The 25,101-nt window shown below is 38.3% G+C and overlaps 1 protein-coding gene across 1 annotated transcript in view; it reads left to right on the forward strand.

Moving 5' to 3' along the window:
• MATN2 (matrilin 2) overlaps positions 1–25,101 on the forward strand; it is a 65,455-nt gene that overhangs the window by 28,806 nt on the left and 11,548 nt on the right. The window contains exons 5-21 of the mRNA XM_074145827.1: positions 939–1,061; positions 7,114–7,236; positions 11,153–11,275; positions 13,368–13,490; positions 15,922–16,044; positions 16,207–16,329; positions 16,689–16,811; positions 16,906–17,028; positions 17,246–17,368; positions 20,456–20,578; positions 20,673–20,795; positions 20,886–21,008; positions 21,213–21,335; positions 21,540–21,662; positions 21,794–21,916; positions 22,109–22,231; positions 24,112–24,525. Of these exons, the coding sequence (XP_074001928.1) occupies positions 939–1,061; positions 7,114–7,236; positions 11,153–11,275; positions 13,368–13,490; positions 15,922–16,044; positions 16,207–16,329; positions 16,689–16,811; positions 16,906–17,028; positions 17,246–17,368; positions 20,456–20,578; positions 20,673–20,795; positions 20,886–21,008; positions 21,213–21,335; positions 21,540–21,662; positions 21,794–21,916; positions 22,109–22,231; positions 24,112–24,525 (2,382 nt within the window). The remainder of the gene's footprint in view (positions 1–938; positions 1,062–7,113; positions 7,237–11,152; positions 11,276–13,367; positions 13,491–15,921; positions 16,045–16,206; positions 16,330–16,688; positions 16,812–16,905; positions 17,029–17,245; positions 17,369–20,455; positions 20,579–20,672; positions 20,796–20,885; positions 21,009–21,212; positions 21,336–21,539; positions 21,663–21,793; positions 21,917–22,108; positions 22,232–24,111; positions 24,526–25,101) is intronic.

Raw genomic sequence — 25,101 nt, forward strand, 5'->3', positions numbered from 1 at the left:
TTACTGTCGTCTTCAGAAAGAACCAGCTAAACTTGCCTAATGTGGGCCTGGCTGCTCATTGGGGACAGAACACCTGCTCTGTGATTTATCTGTAATTTCTTCTAAGACATTTTTTGTGAAGAAACAGCTTAACTTGCAAAGAAATAGAAAAACCAAATCAATTCACTTCTTTAGCACTTTTGAATGGGCTTGACTGAATAAGCTCTGAAGTGTTACCTTATTAGCCTTTGGCAATCAGTCTTGTGAATATGGAGTTGTGTAATAGATGACCAGACTTATGAAATAAGTGACTGGACTAGCTATGATGTTTTATTTCTCTCATACAAAAGGCATTATATAAGCAAAATATCAGTGAATATCAGCCTGAAGCACTCAGTCTTCATAGCTGCAGCTGCTTTGTCCGGGATGAATCTGGAGCACATTAGAGGGAATGAATGTACTGTGACAGTCCTCAGTGTAGAAGGTGTTGCTGTGGGTCTCCTATAGACTCAAGCTACAGGAACAGCTCTTGAGAACTAATACAGCTGGGAGGGAACTAAGGAAAAGTAGAGCAATTCCAGGACTGGGATTGGAAAAACAGAAGACAGAACTAAATCAAACTTTGCTACACCCTGGTCTACAGTGTGAACATCTGGACTGAGTTACTGATTGAGGCATGGTTTCCAGACCTGAGAAAACATGTTGAGAAGGCTCCTGGCTATCCGAGAGTTGATAAATATTCAAAGGGTAGGAGAAATAATCCAGGACTCATATCAAATCTGATGTACCAACTGGTATTGAATGTGCAGTTCTTTTTGCAGAAAGCTTCTTCAGGGCATAAATTATGTGAGCTTTTCCTTTTTTTATAGCTACTGCTTGTAACTAGTGCCGCAATCTCTGTGCATAGTGGTTCTGTTTTTGTTTTTCTAATTGTACGTGTTGGTCTTGTTCTTTTTCAGTTGTAGACTACTGTGCTTTGGATAACCAAGGTTGCCAACATGAATGTGTTAACACTGAGGACTCCTATTACTGTAGATGCCATCCAGGCTTCATTTTAAATCCAGACAAAAGGACTTGCAGAAGTAAGTTGTGATAAGGTTTAATTATGGACAGTTTGTACTTCTTCTTGTCTTCCAATTCTCAGCCGTAATACTCCCACTGGTCCTGGCAACACTGAATGATGTATCATGTATAGAAAATGTTGGAGTACCCTCAAAGCCAAAGGTCATGAAAGCAATGAAAGTTGTTTTGGGGGATGGTTTGGGTTTTGGGGAGAGGAGGCCGGGGTAGGCATCCTTTCTATGAAGAGGAAGCTTTTACATTAGACCAGGCTCCATTTTCAATAGTAAAAGCCAAAAGCTTTGTCTTGCATAGTCTCTTTGATTATCTGTATTTTTCAGTTAGAGTATCATCTCCCTAGCTACATAAACAAACAAGTCTGTACAAGACAATTTACAATCAGCTTGTAAGAGAAGCTAAAATTAAATAGAGTGAGTAGGTCTACAATCAGAAGAAGTGTTGCAGCCTATGGACTTCTTTCAATAGTGAGTTCTTTGATTCTGTGTGCTCTGGAAAGATCAGTATCTTGTACCAAGCTTCCATGTTTCCACCAGGCCATAATAACTTCATAGCTTGGCTTGTTTGTTGTTTGTCAATTTTATTGTTCCTGGGCTAACAAGCTCAAAAATTACCGGAGTTGGGAGCGCATATAAAGTGGAGGGGAACTGACAGACCAGAAAGTACTCTTACCAAGGCTTCCCTTACTTGGGAAGTTTGTAACTAAAAGCTCCACAGTGTTTAATGTCATAACTCACTTTCGGGAAATGTGAAAGGAAAACCTTAATGTACATTCCTAGTTACCTTTCTTCAAAAATATGGATCTCGGTAAAGAAATGTTACTATTGTGTCTGGAAGCAGAAAAACTCCATTAGTTTTAGGTGAGTGGAACTGCTGATGCCAGTGGTGAATGTAGCCCATATTACTGAATAATGTGTGCAAACATTATTTCTCAAAAAATGCATCAATACAGCACTGCAGTTCTGTGCTTTTTATAGCGTTGAGGACATTTCAGTCTTTATGATGAGAGACTATGTTAACCTATAGACTATGTTGTGTATTATGCTTGGTATCTATTTCACTAAATTTTAACATTTAGAAAGAAAGCATCTAATCCAGGCTGTACATCTGACCTTACGATCAAGGGAGAGAATCGTATACTTCTAGAAGGTGATTGCTCACAGCTTTGACAGAAATTTATGGAAGTGTCTGTATTTTCCTTGACTATGCAGGGAGCCTGGATGACTTGCCAGACTAGACACCTAATTTTTAGGCAGCCAGAGTCAGGGTAGATTAATTTCCCTCCTCCCCAAGGGCCAAAGTACAGTTTGTACTAGTTCACATTGCTTGTAGCTTGTATGAACACACCCATTTGTGAAGTGTCTGTCAGCTAAGGGCTGACTAATTTAACTTACTCTTTCGTATATACTTCTACATACATGTATTTTTGAAATCTTACTATAGTGTAAGTGCTTTACACTGCCCAAGCAAAAATTCATATTAATTTCTTCAATTTAAGAAAGTGTATTTTAAGCAGTGTTTTCAGTTTGAACTCAACAGACACCCTAAAACTGTAGGCCCCCTTCAGATACTGGAAGGCTGCTATAAGGTCTCCCTGGAGCCCGAACAACCCCATCTATGTCACTGGTGAAGATGCTTAGCAGTGTGGCCCCCAGTACTGTCCCCTGTGGTATTCCCATCATTATCAGTAACCAGCCAGACAGGAAGCCATTGATCACTATCCTTTGAGGCTGGTGGCTTGGCAAATTTTCACCTCACCTAACAGTTCTTTCTTCTAGCCTATACTTCCACAGCTTCCAAGTGAGAATGCTGTGGGAGGCAGCATTAAAAGCTTTACTAGTGCCAAGGTGTATTACATCCACTGATCTTCTCTTACCCACAGATGCAGTCTTTTCATCGTTGAAGGTGAATGTGTTGGTCAGGCATGGTTTGCCCTTGGTAAATCCATGTTTACTATTTTCGATAATCTTCTTGCCCTTCATATAGTTGGAAATTGATTCTGAGCGGATGTGCCCCATGATCCTGGGACTGATTGGTTTATAGTTCCCTAGGTCTTTCTTGTGTTTTTTCTTTGTTTTTTTTTAAGGTGAGTGTAATGTTAGCCTTTTTCAGTTATCAGGGACATCTCTCTGTCCCTGTGAATTTTCATACATGATAGACAGTGGTGTCACATCACCTAGCTTTTTCAGCACCCACAGGCGAATACCTGTCATCCCATGGATCTGTGTATATCCAGTTTCTCTAAGTAGTCACTAACTGGTGTTGCTAACCTCTCTCCTTCCCAAACTGTGCTGCTACACTCAGAAATCTGGGAGCAGGCTTTGTCTGTGAGAACCAGGAGTAAAAAAGGCATAATTTTTTCTGTATTGTTCATCACTAGGTTGTTCCCCCAGCCAACAGACCCACACTTTTTGTGACTTTCTTTTTGCTACCAGCATATTTATAGTGTTATTACCCTTAGTGTACCTCAGTAGTCATAGGTCCAGCTGGGCTTTGTTTTTGTCCCAAAGTACCCAAGCAATGCTTTTATACTAATCTTTTTTTCTTGATCCTTCTTTATCCCTCTACTATTTTTCCTCTTTGTGTTTTAGTTCACAGAGAAGCTCTTTGATCATCTAAGCAGATTTTCCAGTATGATGGGATCATTTGTTCCTGACCTCTTAGCGAGTTTTCTTTAAAAATCATTGAGCTCTTCTGGGCATCTTTTCTCTTCTTGGCTTTTTCCTAGGGGATTCTTCCTAGCAATTCCCTGAATAAGCTGAAATCTCAGCTTGTAAAATATGGAGTCTGAATTCTACTGTTTCCCTTTTCAGCCTTCTGGATTGTGAACTCAATCATCTCATGGTCACAGCAGCAAGTCAAGAAGAACATCACCCCTCAAGAGTTTGCGTTAGGGAGTTGTCACCAAGCCTGTGCAGAAGCCTCCTGAGTGGCCTGCACAATGCTGTTGTACCCTCCCAGTAGGTGTTTGGATGGTTGAAATTTCCAACATGAACAAAGCCTATGAGTTGGAGACTTCTGCTGTCTTTTTGTAGAGAGCCTTATTCACTGCGTCCTTTTGGTCAGGTGGGGTAACAGACTCCACCACCACATTCCTGTTGTCATTTCCTCTCTGATCTTGATCCATCACATCTAAGGTTTCATGTTGGATCTCTGTGGAATGGAGATCTTTAACATGTAACACAAAAGTACACTCCTCTGCAAGGGAATGCAAGCTGGGAGCCAAGGATGGCTGCAAAGGCAAGCAGAGTCAGTAATCTCTCTGACAACAAGGCCTTTGGTCCCACAGTACCCAAAGAAGAAGAAGGAAACAGGTCCTGTAACAGTGACCAGGTTCAGCCACCTGTCCAGTGATCACCAGACAAGTCTGTAGTGTCAAGAGAGGTCTAAGGACAATTCAGGAAACCAAGTCAGCCAGTCTGCAGGTCAGGGACAGCAAAACGCCAGACTAGGCACAGGCGTAGCTGTAACATAGCTCTGGCAAGAACCAAGGGTGAGAGCCTGATGTTAAATGCAGCTCCCAAGCCAAGGGGCAGAGACCGTAGACAAGGCTTCTCACAGCTCAGTGCATCTCCGCCATGTTAGCTGCATTCTGATTTGTTGTAAATGCTTTATATTCATTTAAAATTAAGGGAGAAAATTCCATTAGGTTGAAATTAGGGAAAAATCAAGGTGACTGGAAATGGTAGGCCATAGAGATTGATTCAGAAGGAGTAGACAGGGAGCAATGAGCAAATCCCATGTCAAATCATTCTCTTTCAAGATGCATGTCCTGAGTCTAAGCATAAATAATACTTACTAAGCCACTTTTCCTTACACTTGGTATTTTCTGAGCCTTGCTAATAGAGTAAAGCATGAAAGAAAGAACTGTGTAGCTCTTAATGCTGCAAAAGTCAAGCCAAGCATAAGAGCTCTTCATAGCAGAAGTGTCCCTTGGCTCCCAGACGCTGTGAATCACACTGCCTTCGAGTCAGCATAAACAACATGAAGAAACAAACTTCAGATCACCGGATTTAAAATGTTTGTAAATTTAAAACCTTTAACATAAATTTCTACATATTTGGCTTGTGTACTGAACCTCGAGGACGGTCACCAACTAGCCAAGCCTCACACGCCAGGCCAGAGCTCTGCATCAGCAAGCAGGCCTGGGCCTGGGGCGCCAGCCCCAAAGATCTCGTGATTATCTCTGAATCCCAGCTTTCCTTTCAAAAACAGAAAGTAAGCTTTCATGCTCATGGCTACAAAGAAAAGCTTGAAAATGTAAATGTTATCAGTGTGGTCATGCATGTCTGACAAATGTTTTCTCTGGGAATTACTCCAAACTTCTCAGAATGAAGTACAAGGAACATGGCTCATGAGGGCAACCCTGCCAACACCAGTGGGGTGCTCTGTGTGTGGCAGGAAAAGAGAGCAGCAAATTCAGATTATCAGTGAGGCAGGTAGAAATAATTCCTAGCTACTAAGTTAACTGTTAAGGGGACTTTTGCCACTTTCTGCTCTTCGCAGGAGGACGATTTCTGCTTTTACTTTGGGGTGCTGAGCCTCAACTCTTGTTCTTTTGGGAAGGCTCAGGTTTGAGTTGTGGGTGGATTCACATGAACTGTAGTTGGTAGAGGCCTTATGTTAGCATCCTTAACCTGGACTGTGTTAATGAAGCCCTGTGAAATGTATTTCTAGTGTTCCCAATGTAATAGCCTCAAGGTTCCAGCAAAGATAATAATACATATTTTGCAACTCTTGTGGTCATCTTCAGAATCAGTTACACAGGAAAAGTCTGTCCTGTGCACTTCAGTTAGCAAGGATTTGAGCAGATAAATGCAACCCAGGGCTGTGTAGGTCCAGAAGGCATACAGCTATATTCCTCTGGTGCACACACTAGACTTTATGGTTTCTATATCTTTAGTGCACTCCTGAACAAATCATATTTTCTAATTATTTTTTTAGTAAACAGGTAAGATGTCCTCATGTTGGGTATATGTGCATGTGCTTATGCCATCATAAAAACCTTTGGTAAATGAAATGTTCTATAAATACGTAAAATGGAATTTGTAAATGATAAAATACTCTTCTCAGGTTTTCTTACAAAGTCACATTCCACTTTGTTTGTCCTGAAAATATAGTTGGTTTATTATTGCTAAGGCTCAATACATATATAAAAGCTCAATTGCATTAGCCCAGCACACATAGAAGGAAAGAACAGTTCCTGCCTCAGGAAGCCAATTACCTCTGGGAATAATAATTAGCCTCTGAATGTCAGTTTTCAGGTTGTGTAATGAGGTGTTCAAAAGTGCCTGAATGTCGTTAAAAATGTGACTTAGTTGATTTGTGACTTGTTTACTTTTAACAGTGCTGAGGGGTTAATACCATTCTTTCATTAGTATAAATTAATTAAGTCCACTGATATAAAACTAAGTGATGGCCAGACACTCTATCTAAGTGAATGTCAGGTTCTTTGAGTTCATCAATAGTGGTAAACACTATGTGGTAAATATCCCATTGCTTACTGCTCTTTCCTTTTTAAGATACTTTATACACAAGTACTAGCAGTTTCTAGAATTTTCTCGTCTTCCCTTTCATGAGTATTTTAAATGGAAGAACCAGGTAGCAAACACCCAGAGCTGTTAAAATGCCAATGCTCCCGCTGTCCTGATTGTCCTGCTTTGATCTAATGAACAGCATTCAAAAGCATGTTTGTGTATATATTACAGATCATATCTAACTTGCTCTGAGTAAAATAAAGAGACAATTTTTACGCGGCAATGTATAGGACTTTGCTGCAAAATATTAAGAAATATTTAAGACTCTTACTTCTCTACTGCATGTAGCGCATGTGTTCTCAAAGAATTCATTGAAGTATACATATCAGGTATACCTAAGTAGGGCACATATTTGGAAAAAAAGGAACATTTTCTTTTCATAGCGTGAAACAATATGGTAAAAAGTCAGAATGGTGCCTTGGGGAAAAAAAAAAATGCTAAAGAAAACAAAGTAACTTTTTTACGGAGCTTATTTCTGAGGAATTATATTCCTCACTGACACAATTTTTTCCCCATTTAGGACCAGACTATTGTGCTCTTCAAGACCATGGCTGTGAACAGGAATGTGTTAATACAGATGATTCCTACTTTTGTCGATGCCAAGAGGGGTTTAGACTTAATCCAGATAAGAAAACATGCAAAAGTGAGTAATCCTTTGGACATACTAAAGTTCATCTGCTTTTATTTCTTAAACCTGCTGTGAATGGTTTCCTTTCTGAAAGGATGAAAGTTTTCTCTATAATTAAGGTTGAAACAAATGTTTCTTTATAAACTTGAATTTTAACCGAGCCAGTCATGCTGGAAAATGCTCTTTGCTGTTTTGTAGACTACGTTGTTTATTACACATTTTCTGAAGAGATTTATGGAAACCTGAGCAGTAATATAGGAACCAGAGCAGCTCAAAAACAATAAGTTCATTGCTTATTTGAAATTTTCTGACCTTGTCTTGTAGTGACACAAACAGATTTTTAAAAAAAAACAAACACTTCACCTTGCTTTGTCCAGTTCATTTAGCCAAGGACAGATGTATTTCATTAGTTTAGGAAACTATTGGACAGGTAATGTAGTTACTAAAATCAACTTAAAGTCACACATGAATCCCCGCAGTTTCCTTAAAAAAATGGAAAAACAGCCACGGCTATGTCAGGGTTCTAAACCAATCACACATACTATTTACTTTAAAAAGACTTTGGTATTACAGCTCTTCTTGTGTGGGGTCCTGGAATCACAGCAGATTTTCAATGTAATGTTGTTAAAATTTAAGGAGAACACAGTCAGCAAAATGAACTGGCCTGATCTGGTGATTCGGTTCTTGGTGGGGAGAATTGTACTGCTGAGCTTTTATGAATAGGAAGCTTGCCTGAACAACATAATTATTATATTTCTAGACACTTATAAAATTTATCTGGTTTTGGAACTGTATTTTCTTTCAGTCTTAAAGATACGTTCTCATGAAGCACTTATGTTGACACACTGTCATTTTTACAGCAATCTGTGCTATTCTGGTTTTTGTTATCTATATGGTATTTTAATACATTCAGATTTTTATAGATTGGATGCACCTTGGTGAGCATAGGAGCAAAAGAACAGCATTGTGTAGAAAATTTATTGCCAAGGGTGTAATTGTGAATTAAAGTCAAATTGTAATTCCCATTTGGGGTATTTTTCCTTACCCTTACAGACAAGGTATTTGTCTGTAAACCTGGTGACATTTCCAGGATAAAGCTCCTATTCAAAAATTGTTGTAATAAGGCTCATGTTAGTTAAGCTTGTAAATTATGTAAATTGCATATATGCCCTCTTTATAAATCAGGAAGAATAAATCACTGGTGACCAATACCGGGCATTCCTCCTTCACCACGATGCATGATTTCTGATAACCACAGGAGCAGGTCTGTGGAAGTCGAAGTGAAGTCTTGTGTAGCCAAGTATTTGCAATCCACTCTCAGATCCTCAGCTCGCTATCAGGCATCCAAAGCACAGAATTCCTTATCATTTAAGAAAAGTAAGCCGTTTACTTCAGAAACCTTCATGGCTGGCTTGAATTCTTCACTGTTTTTCTCTCCATGGAAGTAAACCTGTGTGCTTTAGGTCAGCATGACTGTGAACATGAATGTGTTAACATGGAAGAGTCGTTAGTGTATAAATGTCATCCTGGGTACGCCCAACGACATGATGGCAATACGTGCAGAGATGAGTGTGTCTCATGAACTGCAGCAACCAGTTACTGCAGTCAGGCGAGGTGTGAAGAGAATGAGGAAAAGCTCATGGGTCCCTTCTGAGATCTTTCTGAGCTACGCAGACCTATGTTACTATAAAGTCCACTACGAGCCAGGCCTAGTGAAGTAATGCTCTGGTGAGGTCCCTGATCCAATAGAGAACTAAAGCATCATCTCCTATCCAAATAATTGGGAAAATGTGTTCAGCAAAGGTGTCTTAACACAAAGGCAGTGCTTGCTGGTGGACATCTGTATCATCGCTGTGTGCTATGTAAACTGCAGCACACCTGATACTGATGAATGCTGATATGCAGAGATCTGTAGAGACTTCCCCCTTCCCTTTGTGTACACTTTCAGTGATCTGTTTGAGAAAATGTCCTCTTTTAATTAGAATGTTACTAAATAAGGATCAGTGTTGCACCAGAAAAACCCAACAATGTTGCCCACTTGACATCACCCAGTTTTTAGAAAATACTTTTATTGCAGAGAACCATTTTGCACATCATCTAAAATACTGGCAGCGTTTTTCCCTGATGTACTTATGACATATTTTTCCAAAGGAACACTCAGTCACTGACAAGAAAAAAATGTTGATTGGCCAGGGAGTAATTATTTTTAAATAAACTGTTTGTGATAAAGCCAAATTTAAGCAAACTTGGATGTGTTGCAAGAGCTCAGAACTTTTTAACAATTACAGTTTTAGGCTATTGCAAGTTGAATATGTAAAAATTAATATATCCCAAGACACTCATAAGTTTTTTAAAATAATGACCCTTCCCCTGTCCCTTCCCATTCCTACTTTTTTTTTTTTTTTTACACATATAATGAAGCACACAGGATGACCAAATTCACACTTATACTTATTTCTAAAGCCTGGGAATTAGCAGCTTTGTGATTACTCCAGTCTTTGAAAGAGTGTGTTAAAAGATTCTGCGTGAGAACCCCAAGTACTTAAATGTTAAAATTCACGTTGGTGTGGGTGTTTGTATTGTAAAAGACGGTGCCAAACAGATGCGATTTTTCACAGAGAATACTTGGCGGGGGAGGGGGAGAGGTGTATTTTCTCTTTTTTTTTCTCCCTTTTTTGTGTGCTCTGAGAAGTTACACAAGCCTCTTCATAATGATGTAAACTCTTGGAAAAAGGAGAATGTTCCAGCTGGAACTTGCTTTAGCTAGTAAAATCTGACACCTCAGCTTCACTTGTTCAAGCCAACGTTATCTCTATCTATGTATAATGGTAAATCTGGACCAATTACAGCAAACTCGTTGCTTAGTTAAATAATAAACAGCAATATTTAGAACTAAGTAATTTTACATTAAGTACAGAATTTTTTTTTTCTGTAAACAAACATCTGCAGGCATTCCTGTTCACATCTGTAAATGATTTGCAAATAGAGACATATGAGACTGTGTTTGTGTCTGAAGGAAATTCACTACTTTTGATCAAGTTAAGCTAAAGTGATTTGGGCCTATATAACTAAAAATAGGCATTAACAAGTCTGCAATAAAATATTATGAGGAAGTTCAGTATAAAGCTTTTTCTCCTAAAATCTGCTTTTTCTATACTTACACAGTCAGCAGATTACATAGTACATCTGCGAGTGCACATCTCGCCCTATTGCTTTGCTGTCCATTCTGTCAGATAATATGATTTTTAAACCAAATTCACACCTCTCTCTCCTTTCCCCCACCCTTCATCTTTCACACAACCAGCTGCATACAAGACTAAAAAAAAAATATTCCATTTTATCTTACTTGGAATCGGAAAATCAAAGAAGAGGAACATATTAAGACACTTTTACACCCACAATTTGTATCTGTCCCCCACTAGGCTTTTCACTGCTTGAACCTGTTGTCAGGTTTAAATTGGTGTTTTCTCATCCTGTTGAAAAAGAATTTACTGTTTATGAAATAACCTGAAAGCCATAACTTCTATTTCAAGAGTTACTAATATTCATACTTTATCTCTGAGAAAATTTTATGGTGAACAAAAGAGAGTCTTGCTTTTTGAAGAAAGCAAGCATGTTTCTGCAGGTAAGACCAGGCAGAACTTCAAGGTTCTCCTTTCGCTCCACATTAGTTTCCCTTCGTGATTTTTGGCAAGGGAGATCTGCACTTCGTCGAGTTTGTTATCTGCCAAGTGGGGTAGTTGTATTAATTTCACTTAGGTGTTGTTAATTAACTCAGGTTACTCAAATAGGTGGGGATACTGCATAAATAAAAAGTTGTACTGATCTTTTTCCCTTGCTCTGCAAAGGCCTCGTGTACTAACTACAGTGTCATAATGCATGTGTCTAAGGCTCTAATGTGATTTCTTCAATTGTTAACACAAATCAATAGGAGTGGACCACTGTGCTGAGAGCAATCACGGCTGCGAGCAACTGTGCCTAAATACTGATGTCTCCTATGTCTGTCAGTGCTCTGAAGGATTTGTCATCAATGAGGACCTAAAAACCTGCTCACGTAAGTCTTGTGAGAACCCCCTTGATCTCAGCTCACCTAGGAAAGGTTTCTGTTTTCTTTCAGGGAAGAGGACACACCTTTTAATTTATTCTTACAGTCTGCATTTCAATAACACTTTAATCATGATTTGAAAGCAGAAACAGACAGAAAAAGGACTTAGGAAAGGATATTTGTCAAGATAACTGTAAATCCTCACATATTCAGAAAAGTTTTGGAAGATCTGTTCTTCCCCACATATTGAGGACAGCTTTTCAGTCACATGACAAATGTGTCTGACTGACAAGTCATCTTGACAGCAGACCCCCAGCTTATCTGGCACAGGAGGAGAAGTGAGAGTCCCACACTGAGCTTTACATTTTGCATGTGAACCCTCAATAAGTGAAATAAAGTTGTCCTGACAGCTCTCCACTCTTTATAAATCTAATCATCATGGAGAATCATTGCAGTTTCATGAATAGATGAATTGCCTCCTTCACTGGACAAACAATATTTAGAAAGGGCCAGGAAAAGAGGAATGTGAATGCATTTTGCCTGTTGACTTTTCCCAGACTTCTTTGATGAGAGAGTTTTGGCTACTTTTTCTACAGTTTGGAGATACGTTATTTTTCAAGCTTGTTGAGTGTTGGAGCTGCTCCAGAGTTTGCTGCTTTTCTTGCACTCAGGCAACACAGTTTTAACAGAAGTCAAACTGCAAGTGCTCAGGCAAAAATTATCTATGGAGAAGTGAGACAGATCAGCAAAGGCAATTTGTCTTTGTCTTTAACCTTGTCTTTGCTGCCATACTAACCTTTTTAGCCCCATCCAATATCTCCACAGACTTCCGTCTGCCACTGTAGCTCTCTTGAGAGGGGCAGACAGTAATGCAAAAGCAGAACTAGTGTCCATCTGACAGCGATAGGGTCTACTAGAAGCAATTTATCTAGACATTTATCTAAAAGAACCACTGGAAATTTAGAAAGAGCCAAACTATGGAGTTTTATCAGCTTGCAAATGGAAAATCTCTCTTCCTTTGTAGTAAAAAGAGATGGTTTTTTCACTCTTGAGTTATTTTCCTTCAGGCTGTACTGTACTGTGTTTTTTGGAATCCCTATATGCAATGAAACTGAGCCCTTTTGAATAGTTCCTCTTCTTGCCAGCATACACCTCTCTTTATATATATTTAGGAAAGAGATTTGTCCTATTCGTGAGCTACAGATGAGTTGTTGAAACCTCGTGGACATTTTTAGGTTATCATGAAAAGAGTTTTGGCACTTGGATTTCCTGAATGAGCAGTTGAATGGAAGGGATAAGGATTTAACATATACCACTCCTAATGGGAAAACATCTGGGAATTACAGTTCTGGTGTCATATACCCAGGCACAAGTATCTTAAGACAGCTGTGGGAACACCTGAATGGTAAACACTAATTACAAACAAATGAGTGACACTGCGTATGTAGCCAATAGACAGCAGCAAGTGCTGCCTGCAGGTCCCGAGGGTCCAATGTCTTTATATTACAGAGAAGAAACACATAGGAAGTTTGAGATGAAAAATGGACCATATTCAACAGTACTTGTAATTTTCAGCTCTTTGCAAAAGCTTAAATAGTCTAAGCCAAAGCTCACTGTGGTCCCTGCGAGGTTTTCTGCTTGCTGCCACACACAGCAGCTGGGTCGGGCACACAAGTGAGTTCTGGGGACTGCCACCTTCACACTGGGCCATTTAGAGACTGTACTTAAAGGAGAATGTTCACAAGGTGGCTCTTCTGTCTTTGCCACTGTTTTACATAAAAACATTGCTGGAGTGTTTTGTTTTAGTTTTTTTTAAATTCAACATGTAAGTACTGAGACGTGGACTCTGTTGAGCTATGCTAAGCATAGGAAAGTATGATTTCTCAACTCTGCTTAAAGCAGCCAGTGGAAAGTACACCCCAAGGCCCTTTTACATTTTATTGAAGCTGTATGTATATTGTCAGACAAGGAACTGGATTATCGTTTAAGCAGTTCAATGTATTTATATTTACTTGCTTATTTACCATTCAAAAACTAGAGGTGAAAAATAATTGATTCATTATTTGTTCAATTTTTTTAATAACTTCAATTGCTCCTGCAGGAGTTGATTATTGTGCTCTGAGTGATCATGGCTGTGAACATTTGTGTGTAAATGGCGACAGATCTTATACTTGTCAGTGTTTTGAAGGATACAGGCTTCGTAACGATGGGAAAACATGTAAACGTAAGTTATTATTTAGCAACTGAGAATTAGATTTTTATTACACACTTAGAAGAAATTTGTAAGGTAGGATTTGATTGCCTAAATGTTGCTGTCCAGTGTCATTTTAAATACTTGAGGATTCCAAAAGTTTCCCCTTTGGTGTGACATTTGCCAGAAGTATGTCAATATCCTGGATATGCTAAAACATCTAAAGTGTTACTGGATGCATACTTTTAGGCAGCTGAATCACACCCTAAATGTCTGTGCCATTTAAAAAGTAGCCCTGAAATTTGAATGTTCTAGATACAAAATTATTTTATTCTGACTTACATCCTTATATGGGACAACAGTAAATTTCTTCTGAAAACAAGGCAAAAATACATACTGTTTCTAAATTCTTACACAGCATGAAGCTTGCAATGTTATTAATGCAAAGTTCATTTTGCCCAGCATGGGACAAGGATGATTGCAAAAGAGATACTGTAATTGCATTACACATTTGACTACATCATGCAGTTATCATGAGTGGCGGATATCAAGAAAAAATTCATTGCAAATTTGCAAAGAAGAATCATGGATAAGTCTGTGAAAAACACACAGGCATTAGGTATTTTGTAACTGTAATCCAAATAATATCCATAGATCTCATTAGTCGGTTGTTAAAAAACATTTACAGAAAAAAAAATTAAAGTCATCCAGACTTTACCATGACAAATGAAAAGCTCCTTATTCTCAGTTTGTGTATCACAACCACACCCTACTTTGTTATTCCATGGAAGCAGAGGCAAATTCTGTCTGTCTCAAAAAGCACTGACACTCTAAAAGCAAGTGAAATGTTCTGTTCATGCAGAAGTCCAGAGGGATCTAGATAGATTGAAGCATTGGGCTATGACTAATGGGATGAAATTTAACAAGTCAAAATGCCCGATTCTGCACCTGGGATGGAGTAACACTCGGCAAAAATATAATTTGGGAGAGGAATGGCTGGAAAGCAGCCCTGCAGAAAGGGATCTGGGGTGCTGGTTAACAACAGGCTCAACAGGAGACAGCCTATGGCTATGGAGCCTGTAGCCCCTGGCAGCCAAGAGGGCAAACATCTTCCTGGGGTGCGTCAGACACAGTGTAACCAGCCCATCAAAAGAGGTGATTGTCCTGCTGTATTCAGCGTTGGTGTGGCCTCACCTTGAGCACTGTGTGTAGTTCTGGGTCCCACAACTGAAGCAGGATGTGAAGGTACTTGAATGTGTCCAGAGGAGGGCAACAAAACTGGAGAAAGGGCTGTAAGGAATGTCCCATGAGGAGCGGCTAAGGACTTTGGGTTTATCTCATCCTTTGGAGAAAAGAAGGTTGAGAGGCGACCTCATTGCTCTCTACAACTTCCTGAGAAGGGGATGTGGAGAGAGAGGTGCTGATCTCTTCTCCCTGGCATCCACCGACAGGATGCGTGGGAATGGTTCAAAGCTGGGCCAGGGGAGGTTTATACTGGACATTAGGAAGCATTTATTTACTGAGAGGGTGGTCAAACACTGGAACAGGCTTCCTAGAGAGGTGATCGATGCCCCAAGCCTGTCAGTGTTTAAGAGGCATTTGGTCAATGCCCTTAACAACATGCTTTAACTTTTGGTCAGCCCTGAATCGGTCAGGCAGTTGGACTAGATGACCATTGTACATCCATTCCAACTCAAATAGCCTATTCTATTTTAAGTCCTTGCAGGAAAATAAATGATGTGGGGGAAGAAAGTGAAAGTAAGATGTTAGTTTATCTAACATTAATTAATAGATTTTATTTTATTTTATTTTATTTTATTTTATTTTATTTTATTTTGAAATATGAATTGGATCTAAATTCTGTATCAGAAAGTCCCACTGAACATCTGCTTCCCAATTATAGCTGACAATTTTCCAGAACTTCGCAGCAGGATCATATAATTTGTCTTTCTCGCTACCCTTAAACACTACATACATGAAACGCTTGTAATCCTACTTTACAGAAAAGTGACAAACACCTTCTGAACTTAAGCACAGAGCAAAAAAAAGCATAAATATTTCAGGTTTGAGCAGGTGCATTACTGAAAGTAAAAAGATGATGGTAGAAAGATCTATTTCTCACCAGAAAGTTTAATTGAAATGTGGATGTGAGTTTTAGGTGCTCTTTGAAATCCCTGTGGGTCACTAATCTGCATGCTAGGGACACGTGAAATTCTACAAACTCTAGAACTGGAACAGTGCACTTTTCCTTAATAGTAAGGTTGTAAAATTAGCAGGACAAAGATGTACCTTTTTGTTGCAAAAAAAAAAAAAAAAAAAAAAAGACAGCAGGTGCTATAAATGATTTGGAGGATTGAGTCCAGTACACTAGCAAGGAAAAGAACATTCAGTATCTGGGAACTGTGAGACTTTGAACATCTTGCCCTTAACTAACACAATTTTTTATCTATTAAATTATTCCCAGGTAAAAACATCTGCAAATCAGTCAACCATGGCTGTGAACACGTTTGTGTTAGTGCTGACAATTCCTACATCTGCAAGTGTCGTGAGGGATTCATATTGAGAGAAGATGGCAAGACGTGCAGAAGTGAGTGACCGGTATCTATTGAACATTTTTGCATGTGCATCAGGCAAGGAAATAAAGGTTTTTTTCAATTCCCACTGGAAAAAAAAAAAATCTTTCCTTTGATATCTACATTTTTTTAACATGTTTTCATTCAAAACCTATATTTATATAAATCATTTCTAGGACAGGATATCTGCAAATCAGTCAGTCATGGCTGTGAGCATATTTGTGTTAACAAAGATGACTCGTATGTTTGCAAGTGCCATGAGGGTTTTCTGCTGAGAGAAGATGGAAAAACATGCCGAAGTAAGTACTCTAATAATTAGTCACAGACTTCTATCTACAGTATGTAGATTTGTGGAACTTTTCTAACAAATACAACAACAGTTTACTGTTATAATAAAAGAGTAGTATTATTATACCTTCCTGAAGCTTGTAAGAGAGTCTGTGGACAGAAAAAGTGTATTTTAATAGCCAAACTGATATGACTGGAGACAAAAAAGACCCACAATTTTTCTGGTACCAAGACTTAGAAGTGTTTGCTGCCGAAATCTTTGCCCATTTCTTCCTGTGATATCAGTAGACCTAATAAAAGCTATTACTTCCCCCTACGTGATACATTCGCTGTAGGTGTGCTTTAACCAAATATCATCAACTGTTCCCAGATAAAGACATTTGCAGTTCAGTTGACCATGGCTGTGAACATGTTTGTGTAAATGCTGATGAGTCATACATCTGCCAGTGTTATGAGGGATTTGCACTAAGGGAAGATGGAAAAACATGTAGAAGTAAGTATTCTTATGTTTAATAGAAGATTTCCTTTATAATCTGTGCATTCGTAGACATGTTTTAAATACTTTTAAAACCTTTTTTTTTTTCCAGATAAAGATGTTTGCAATTCTATTGACCATGGCTGTGAGCATGTTTGCGTGAATACTGATAGTTCATATATTTGCCAGTGCTATGAGGGTTTTATCTTGAGGGAAGATAAGAAAACTTGTAAAAGTAAGTTATTGTATTTTTCTATACTTTTGCACTCAGAGGTCTACTGAAGAAACATACTGTGTTAGAAGAAGTTAGAATCCCCCTTACAGGGGATTTTGCCTGACAAAAAGGAGGATAGATTCTTTATTTACTAGGAGCTTATTACTTCTAGTCTTTAAAATTTTGGAAATATTCTCATTCATCAAACTGTAGTAAATAAAATCTAAATTGTTCCTAGATAAGGACATCTGCAAATCAGTCAGTCATGGCTGTGAACATCTTTGTGTTAATAGTGACGATTCATACACTTGCCAGTGCCATGATGGATTTGTACTAAGGCAAGATGGGAAAACATGCCGAAGTAAGTAGCTTATAAATAAAAGAAGATATTTCATTTTCTTTTTATTAGGGCATTATTCACTGATTCATAGTGTTCTGAACTGAATATTGTTCTCTATAGATCATAAGACTTCTATGAATTAATTATTGTTTGAACTAAAAATACATTTCAGAAAATCAGCCAGTTTTAAGGTTTGAATGAAGCTTTTAAATTGTGGACTTCACTTCTAGATGAAGTATGTTGAGTTTTAATCTTGAGCGTAGGACATTGCTGCATTTTACTTTGGTGGGTTGAAGTTCTAATTGCCAGTGTGTTGTTCTCTGTATACTCATGCAGATTATGACTTAACTTGTTTCTTAACTTAACCCCTTAGCATGTTCCTTTTTAAATGATAAGCAGATGAAACTGCTTCAGGTTCTTTATACGTTTTCTAATCTCTTCATAAGTCTTGCTCCCCTAAAATCTCTGCTATTTATCAGCATCCTTGTGGAAAATAGGAGACACAGCAGCGTCCAGGGTAGAGGAACTATTAGCCACCTAATTCTTATTTGAATCTACCTATCGGGTTTTTTTGTTTGTTTGTTTGTTTGTTTGTTTTTTTAATCTGTGGGTTTTTATGACCAAAGGTAGTATTAGTCCGTAACCAAAATACTGTGCTAGCACTTGTGTTCAGTTAGTTATCTACCATGATCATAAGCTGTTTATGACTCTCAGTCACACAGGTGACCCCATCCTGTAAGTACAGCCTTCATTCTTTGTTTCTAAATGTATAAGATTAATTCTGGCTATTTTAAAATACAAATTATTGGCTGTTATCCAGCTTGCAAAAAGATTCATGTCTCTTTATATTAGCAGCTGCTGTATTCTGGAGTAACCTATAAACTTTGTCAGTGATTATTTTGTATTTTCTTTTGGGTTGTTCACAAAAATGTTAAGTAGTAGAGGAGCAAGGCAAATTCATCTAAAGCAAGCCACTTCATGATACCCCATTGACAATTTATTCTGAAGACCTCTTTAGCCAATATTAATCCATATAACGTTTGTTCTGTTGTCTGTTTTCTTAATCAAAAGAAATAGCAAGACTGCTGCTTTACTGAATGCTCCATTATATGAATAGCATGAGCTTGATGAACCAGTCTCATAATCAATTAAAAAAGATGTTTGTTTAGTTTCCCATGATTTATTTTCCCTTAGCACCAAGTTGATTGATACTCTCTTTCTTTGATTTTACCCTGAATCAAGTTCCACATTACCTATTCCATTACTTTATTGCAGATCAATGTCAGGCTGACAGGCTTACAATGAACTACTCATCCTTTTCAAACAGTAGTATTTTTTCAGTGTGTGTGCATACACTGGGGATGGAGACTGCTTAGTGTTTTGGGGCTTCCTTGGAGTTCTAGAAGATACTGAAGAATAACACTAAGCATCCAAGGTGTTCTTCAGCCAGGTCTTTTACAACTCTTTGCTGCAAGTTATCTGGAGTTACAGATTTTAAAAAGTCTGTGTTCAGTAGAGGACCTGCTCTGGGACCTGCTTCTCAGCTGATGAAACTCTTCACTCCAACAATATTATCAGTAGCCTGTTTCATAAGTTCAGATCTGAGTACACTAATTATTTTTAACATTTCTGCATTAAGACTGGGAATTCTACCATTTCTATCTATTAATTAACAATACATTGTTAGAATGCTTTTTATTCCTAATAGTCTTTAAATAACTAACTTACTCATACTATCCTTTATTTTCTTGGCCATGCACCCCCTTATCTTTTTTCTTATTATTTCAGTGTTTTCAAATTCCTAATATTTTTGTGTTCAGTAAATGCTGTGAATATTCCTTTCTTTCAATCATTATTCAAATCTTATAGCTGTTTACAATTTCAATTTCTAGATGGGGTTGCTTTTTTAACTACTCTGGCATTCGTTTTAGATTATGGGACTACATTTGTGGGGGGTATCTAATAAAATAACCTTAAATAGTACTATCATTCACTTATTTTATTATTTTTTGTATTATTTCTACCCATCCCAAAATACTCTGGCTTATATTTGCTTTTAGCTATGTAAAATTCATCCCTTTGAAGTGGTAGCCATGTCTGCTGCTGGTTTGTATTTGATTCTTTTTATAAACAACAAATGTGTCTGAGTTGCACACAGCTGTGTACAAGCAGATGCTAATTTTTACTTAAATGATAATTTCTTCTTTATCTGCTATAATGGGATGTAGTTTAGATTGCTATGTCTTAAATTTAATGCTTGTTGAGTTAGAAGATTGTCCTCTGTAATAGTTTTTGAAATTTTTGTATTGGCAGCGTGAGACCTTGAGGTAATTTGGCTCAGACAGAAGTTCTTGTAAAAATATGCTTTTCTTCCCTACACATGAAACCTAGGTATTTTGCTGAAGAGTCAATCTGAACTTGGCTGTCAATACTGTTCTACTTGCTGGGCGGAGGTAGTTCTCCATTAGCAATTGAGAATATTTTCTTTTGTGTTGCAGTGAAAAAGAAACAGGGAATGCTGATAGATGACTCCACTTCTGTGCTTTCTCCCCATCTATCCTTCTTGAAGAGGTTTTAACCAACTGGTTTTAACATTGCAGTCATACCAATCCTCCCATCAATTCTCAGCAATACCAGTTTGATTTTATTTATCCTCTTAAATGAGTAGTTCCTATTCTTCTGGGCTTTGTTTATGCAGACTCTTGGCATTGATGTAAGGAGGTTAAAGAATTATTTTGCTTCATGTCCTGTGGTGTTTTACTTACTTTTGGTTTTAGCAGCGTGAATTTATGCTAAATGATGCTACTAAATTATTCCCTCCTTTCACTCCTACTGCTCTTAACGTAAACTCCTCCTTAATCTAGTCAGATTAGTCCTAAAATGATCTATTGTCAGTGGGATGCCATCCAAACCATGCAATTCTTTCTGCTCAGATGGTAAAGAATGCTCTGTGGAAGCTAAGCTGTCTGTCATTTCACTAGCCAGAGATTTGCTTTCAGTTTGCAGGCTTCCATCTTTCTTTGCCTCTGGGATTACCCCTACAGTCTTTGTATTTATAAAAAAAGTTTAACTAGCAAACCACATTAAATATTATCTAACTATTCCCAGGCAAGGATATTTGCAAATCAGTCAACCATGGCTGTGAACATACTTGCGTTAATGCTGGTGATTCATTTGTTTGTGAGTGTTGGGAGGGATTCCTGCTAAGAGAAGATGGAAAAACATGCAAAAGTAAGTAGTCTGATATTTATCAGCATACTTTTTATCTGTGGTTTATGGTTGTGTAGAAATGCATTAACCGGCAAGAGCTGTCATCTGTTTTCAGATAAAGATCTTTGCAAATCAGTCAACCATGGCTGCGAACATGTTTGTGTTAATACCGATGATTCGTATATCTGCAAATGCCATGATGGGTTCCTACTGAGAGAAGATGGGAAAACCTGCAGAAGTAAGTAGCATGAGAACTTAATTCAATGAATTACACATATAATCGAGGCCTCTGCTGATATACGTTGACTACCAACTCCTCGGTTTGCAGACAAGGATGTTTGCAATTCAGTCAGCCACGGCTGCGAACAACTTTGTGTGAATACTGAAGATTCCTACATCTGCAAGTGTCATGAAAAATTCATACTGAAGGAAGATGGAAAGACATGTAGATGTGAGTAGCCTGAGATATAAAAGTATGTTTTTATTTGAGTATGAATGTATTTATTTTATTAAAAGTTGAGTCACAACTTTTAAGTGTTGTGGCTGTGTTTGCACATGTGTATGTTTGTGATTTCCAACTATTTGAGTTGGTAAACAAAAGGTATTATCTCTCCCTAACGAACCTCACCTCACAAATTCCATCCACTCTTCTCAGATAAAGATGTTTGCAACTCAGTTGACCATGGCTGTGAACATATTTGTGTTAATGCTGATGATTCCTATATCTGCAAGTGTCATGAGGACTTCATACTGAGGGAAGACGGGAAAACTTGTAGGAGTAAGTTGTTTAATCTCTGTTTTGTACTTCCTGGTCTGTTAATGAAACACACTATGCAACGGTAGTGTTTTATTTGTGTCTTTAATACAGAACCAGCTTCATGGAAGTGAGGTCCTTTAGGAAGGATTATTGCCATTATTTTTACATTTTGTGAAAGTTCTTTACCTAGCTAACCGTGCTAAATATATTTTTCATTATTCCAAGGTAAAAATATCTGCAAAACAGTCAACCATGGTTGTGAGCATGTCTGTGTTCCAACTGGCGATTCATACACCTGTCAGTGTCACGAGGGATTTATATTGAGGCGAGACAGGAAAACGTGCAGGAGTGAGTAGCTGAAACTTTTATGGGGAATATGTTTTTTCAGTCATAAAAGACTTAATTTCACTCAAAGCTTGTTCATGCCAGTTTTGCATTTGAGAAATGGTCTAATAAGAAATTCTCTTAACAAATCTCAGGTAAAGACCTGTGTAAATCCATTGACCATGGCTGCGAACATGTGTGCATTAATAATAACAATTCGTACAGCTGTCAGTGCCACGAGGGTTTTGTCCTGCGACAAGATGGGAAAACGTGTCGAAGTAAGTAACTCAGTATGTCTGTCAGCCACTCTTCTCCAGCATTGCTACATAAACCAATAAAGATATTATACTTCTTTGTCATTGTCCTCGTTTGAGGTAAAACAGAACTAAGTCTTCAAATATCGTGTTTGGAGTCTTTGAATTTATAAATATGTTAAATAGAACACACATAAATATCTCAATTTTTTCTAGATAAAGATGTCTGCAAATCAGTTGCCCATGGGTGTGAACATACTTGTGTTAATAATGACGATTCATACATCTGCAAATGCCAGGAGGGATATGTACTAAAAGAGGATCAGAAAACATGCAGACGTAAGTAAATTTTATTTAGAAAGCATTTGTTTCTTTGATTTCTAAAATTACTTGACCACCAAGTAATTACTTGAGTCAAGTATCTCATTTCAAAAATGATATAATATTTGAAAGCCAAAAGCATATGTGAGTCTGATGGAAAATGTCTTGAACAATTAACTTGATGGTCTTGTAAGCAAGAACCAATTGCAACAAATTGGAACAGTTGTTTTGGTATAGCATCAAGTACAATGATAATAATAAAATAATAATTCTCTCCAAACCTCAGGAAAAAAGCCAAAGGGAAATCTTATTACCAAAGAATATGCACTTTAATCAGATTAATATACTGTGGAGCTTTTATCTTTATATACGCCATCTTAAAATACCGTTAATTCTGTTTGCTTATTTTCTAACATGACATGCTGAGAGCATGACATGCATTTATTTCATCACCCCTTAATACTTGGAAGAGAAATTCTTCTGCTGGAACTCAGTAAAAACATTTATTCTGCAAAAATGGAAGCCTTACTTGGGGAGACTTATTACCAAAAGAATGGTAACATGTTCATGGCTGATCTCAATCCTAACTAAAACCATTCACCATGACCTGCTGCCCTATCTTGACTTAGGCAATGATATTGAGGTTATTGTAATATTCATATTCATTGCATTTCCATTGCCTTCGTATGTGTGAGACGGCTTTTCCTCAAACGACTGCAGAAAGGAATTCTTGGACAGCAGTTTTAAAACAGAACTATTGTCTAAGAAGAAAAGCCCAAACTTTAAAGCTAAAAATTCCTTATTCCGACACTGACTTGGTAACAGACATCTTCAGTAATTTCTGCTGCATAATTCTCTCTTGTGTAGTGCTTACAGCATTCCTACTATACAGATACCAGAGATGAGTGGAGGTAAAAGATCATTTGGCCCAGACTAAGATGTAAATCTTACATTCCTCAGTATGGCAAATTATCCCTGGAAGTTACATTGATCAAATAGGAACTGAGCATCTCTGCAGCCAGCCCCTTGCACAAAACACATTAGTCTGTGCCTGCTGGAGGCAATTGCTTTCCAAAAGAAAAAAATGCTTGGCAGAACCAGCCTGCATCATCAAAGACATTCTTCGGTCCCTAAATTCCCTAGCCTTGTCATGGATGCACAGGGCCTACAAACTGCTTTGACATTTGCGTGTGCACTTGCCAAAAAGTGTAAGGACTCTAAATTTGTCAGTCTCCTGACAAACTCCCAGCTTTAATGGGTTGTCGTGGTTTAACCCCAGTTGGCAGATAGGACCATGCAGCCGCTTGCTCACTCCTGCCACTGGGATTGAGGAGAGAATCAGAAAAGTAAAAGTGAGAAAACTCGTGGGTTGAGATAAAGCAGAAATACTTACATCAACAATTCTGATCCATGATTAGCAGCTAGGCACATTTCTAGCATATACTCTCTCACCTATAGTTTTTTAGCTGGTTTTTATAGCACAAATTTAAACCTATAGGGGCACAAAACATGCACGTTGTCTGAATTTCATCTCCAGACTTGAACTTCATGCTAAGCTCTAGGGCAGGCTACCTGACCCTTCTCTTCTCACTCAAAAACTCAAAACAATTGGCTGTTTGTTGCTGTATTTTTAAGAGTTGTAGTATTCTGCAAAGTAGTATGTCTCAGTAAGTAGTCACTGTGGTTATATTTTTGTTAAACTCTCGGTAATAGGCACACTGTTAGCTTTTGATATAGACCGTACACAACATCTTTAGATGCACTGGCAAAGTTGGATGATCCAGGAACAAGGTACTCTAGATCATCTCTGATTTTATCCAGTCCCCGGGTACCTAGGTCCCTTTTACAGCTGTGTGGAGTTTTTTCATGATCTGGACACTCTGCTGCTCACTTCACAGTATGCACTGATGGCCCACTTGACCTGGTGTTTGTGATTGATGGATCAAAAAGTCTCGGAGAGGATAACTTTGAAATTGTAAAACAATTTGTCTCGGGAGTCTTGGATTCACTTGAGATTTCACCCAAAGCTGCTCGCGTTGGTTTGCTTCAGTATTCCACTGAAGTTCGCACAGAGTTTACGTTAAGGCAGTTCAGCTCAGCCAAAGACATGAAGAAAGCTGTATCGCAAATGAAATACATGGGGCGAGGTTCCATGACAGGACTGGCTCTGAAGCAAATGTTTGAGAGAAGCTTCACAGAAGCAGAGGGAGCAAGACCATTTTCAGCAAATGTCCCTCGAATCTCCATTGTGTTTACGGATGGACGAGCCCAAGATGAAGTCTCTGAGTGGGCTGCTAGAGCAAAGCGAAATGGTAAGTGGAGATGTTTTTGGCTCATTCTAAAAGGCAAATATTGTTAGAAATAAGATGGGGTGATAGTATGGAAGTACCACGGTATGTGCTAATCAAGAGAGCGTATGCCGTAGCAGTCTGGCTAGTACAGTGACCACTGTAGCAGAACATGGGACCTTTGGTGTTCACAGGAGCCTTTGCTAGAAGGCATTATGTCGTCTCTAGTGTGGGACCCGTGATGAATGTCTCACCACTGGGGTTCCATGCCATCCACAGGTCAACCTGTGGTACTACCAATCTTGGATGACGTGCAGTCCCCTGAACAGACCCATTAAGAGTAGACATTTGACACAGATTTAGGAACACTGGGAACTTCATCAAAAAAATTTAAGAAAATAATTAAAGAAAACCCCTAACTTGCATCTTCAAAATATAGCAGTCTATCCTCCTGAGAAATACTATGGTAATAACTGGTTGTGTTATATTTTTATTTACATATATTTTGTTTTTTTATCCAATTTTATAGTGCAGATGGTGTTCTGGAAGAAAGATGGGTGTTCTTTACGAAAGGATATAGCTGTAGTGGTGTCTATCTTC

This window comes from Numenius arquata, chromosome 3, assembly GCF_964106895.1.
Source record: "Numenius arquata chromosome 3, bNumArq3.hap1.1, whole genome shotgun sequence".
Classification (NCBI taxonomy): domain Eukaryota; kingdom Metazoa; phylum Chordata; class Aves; order Charadriiformes; family Scolopacidae; genus Numenius; species Numenius arquata.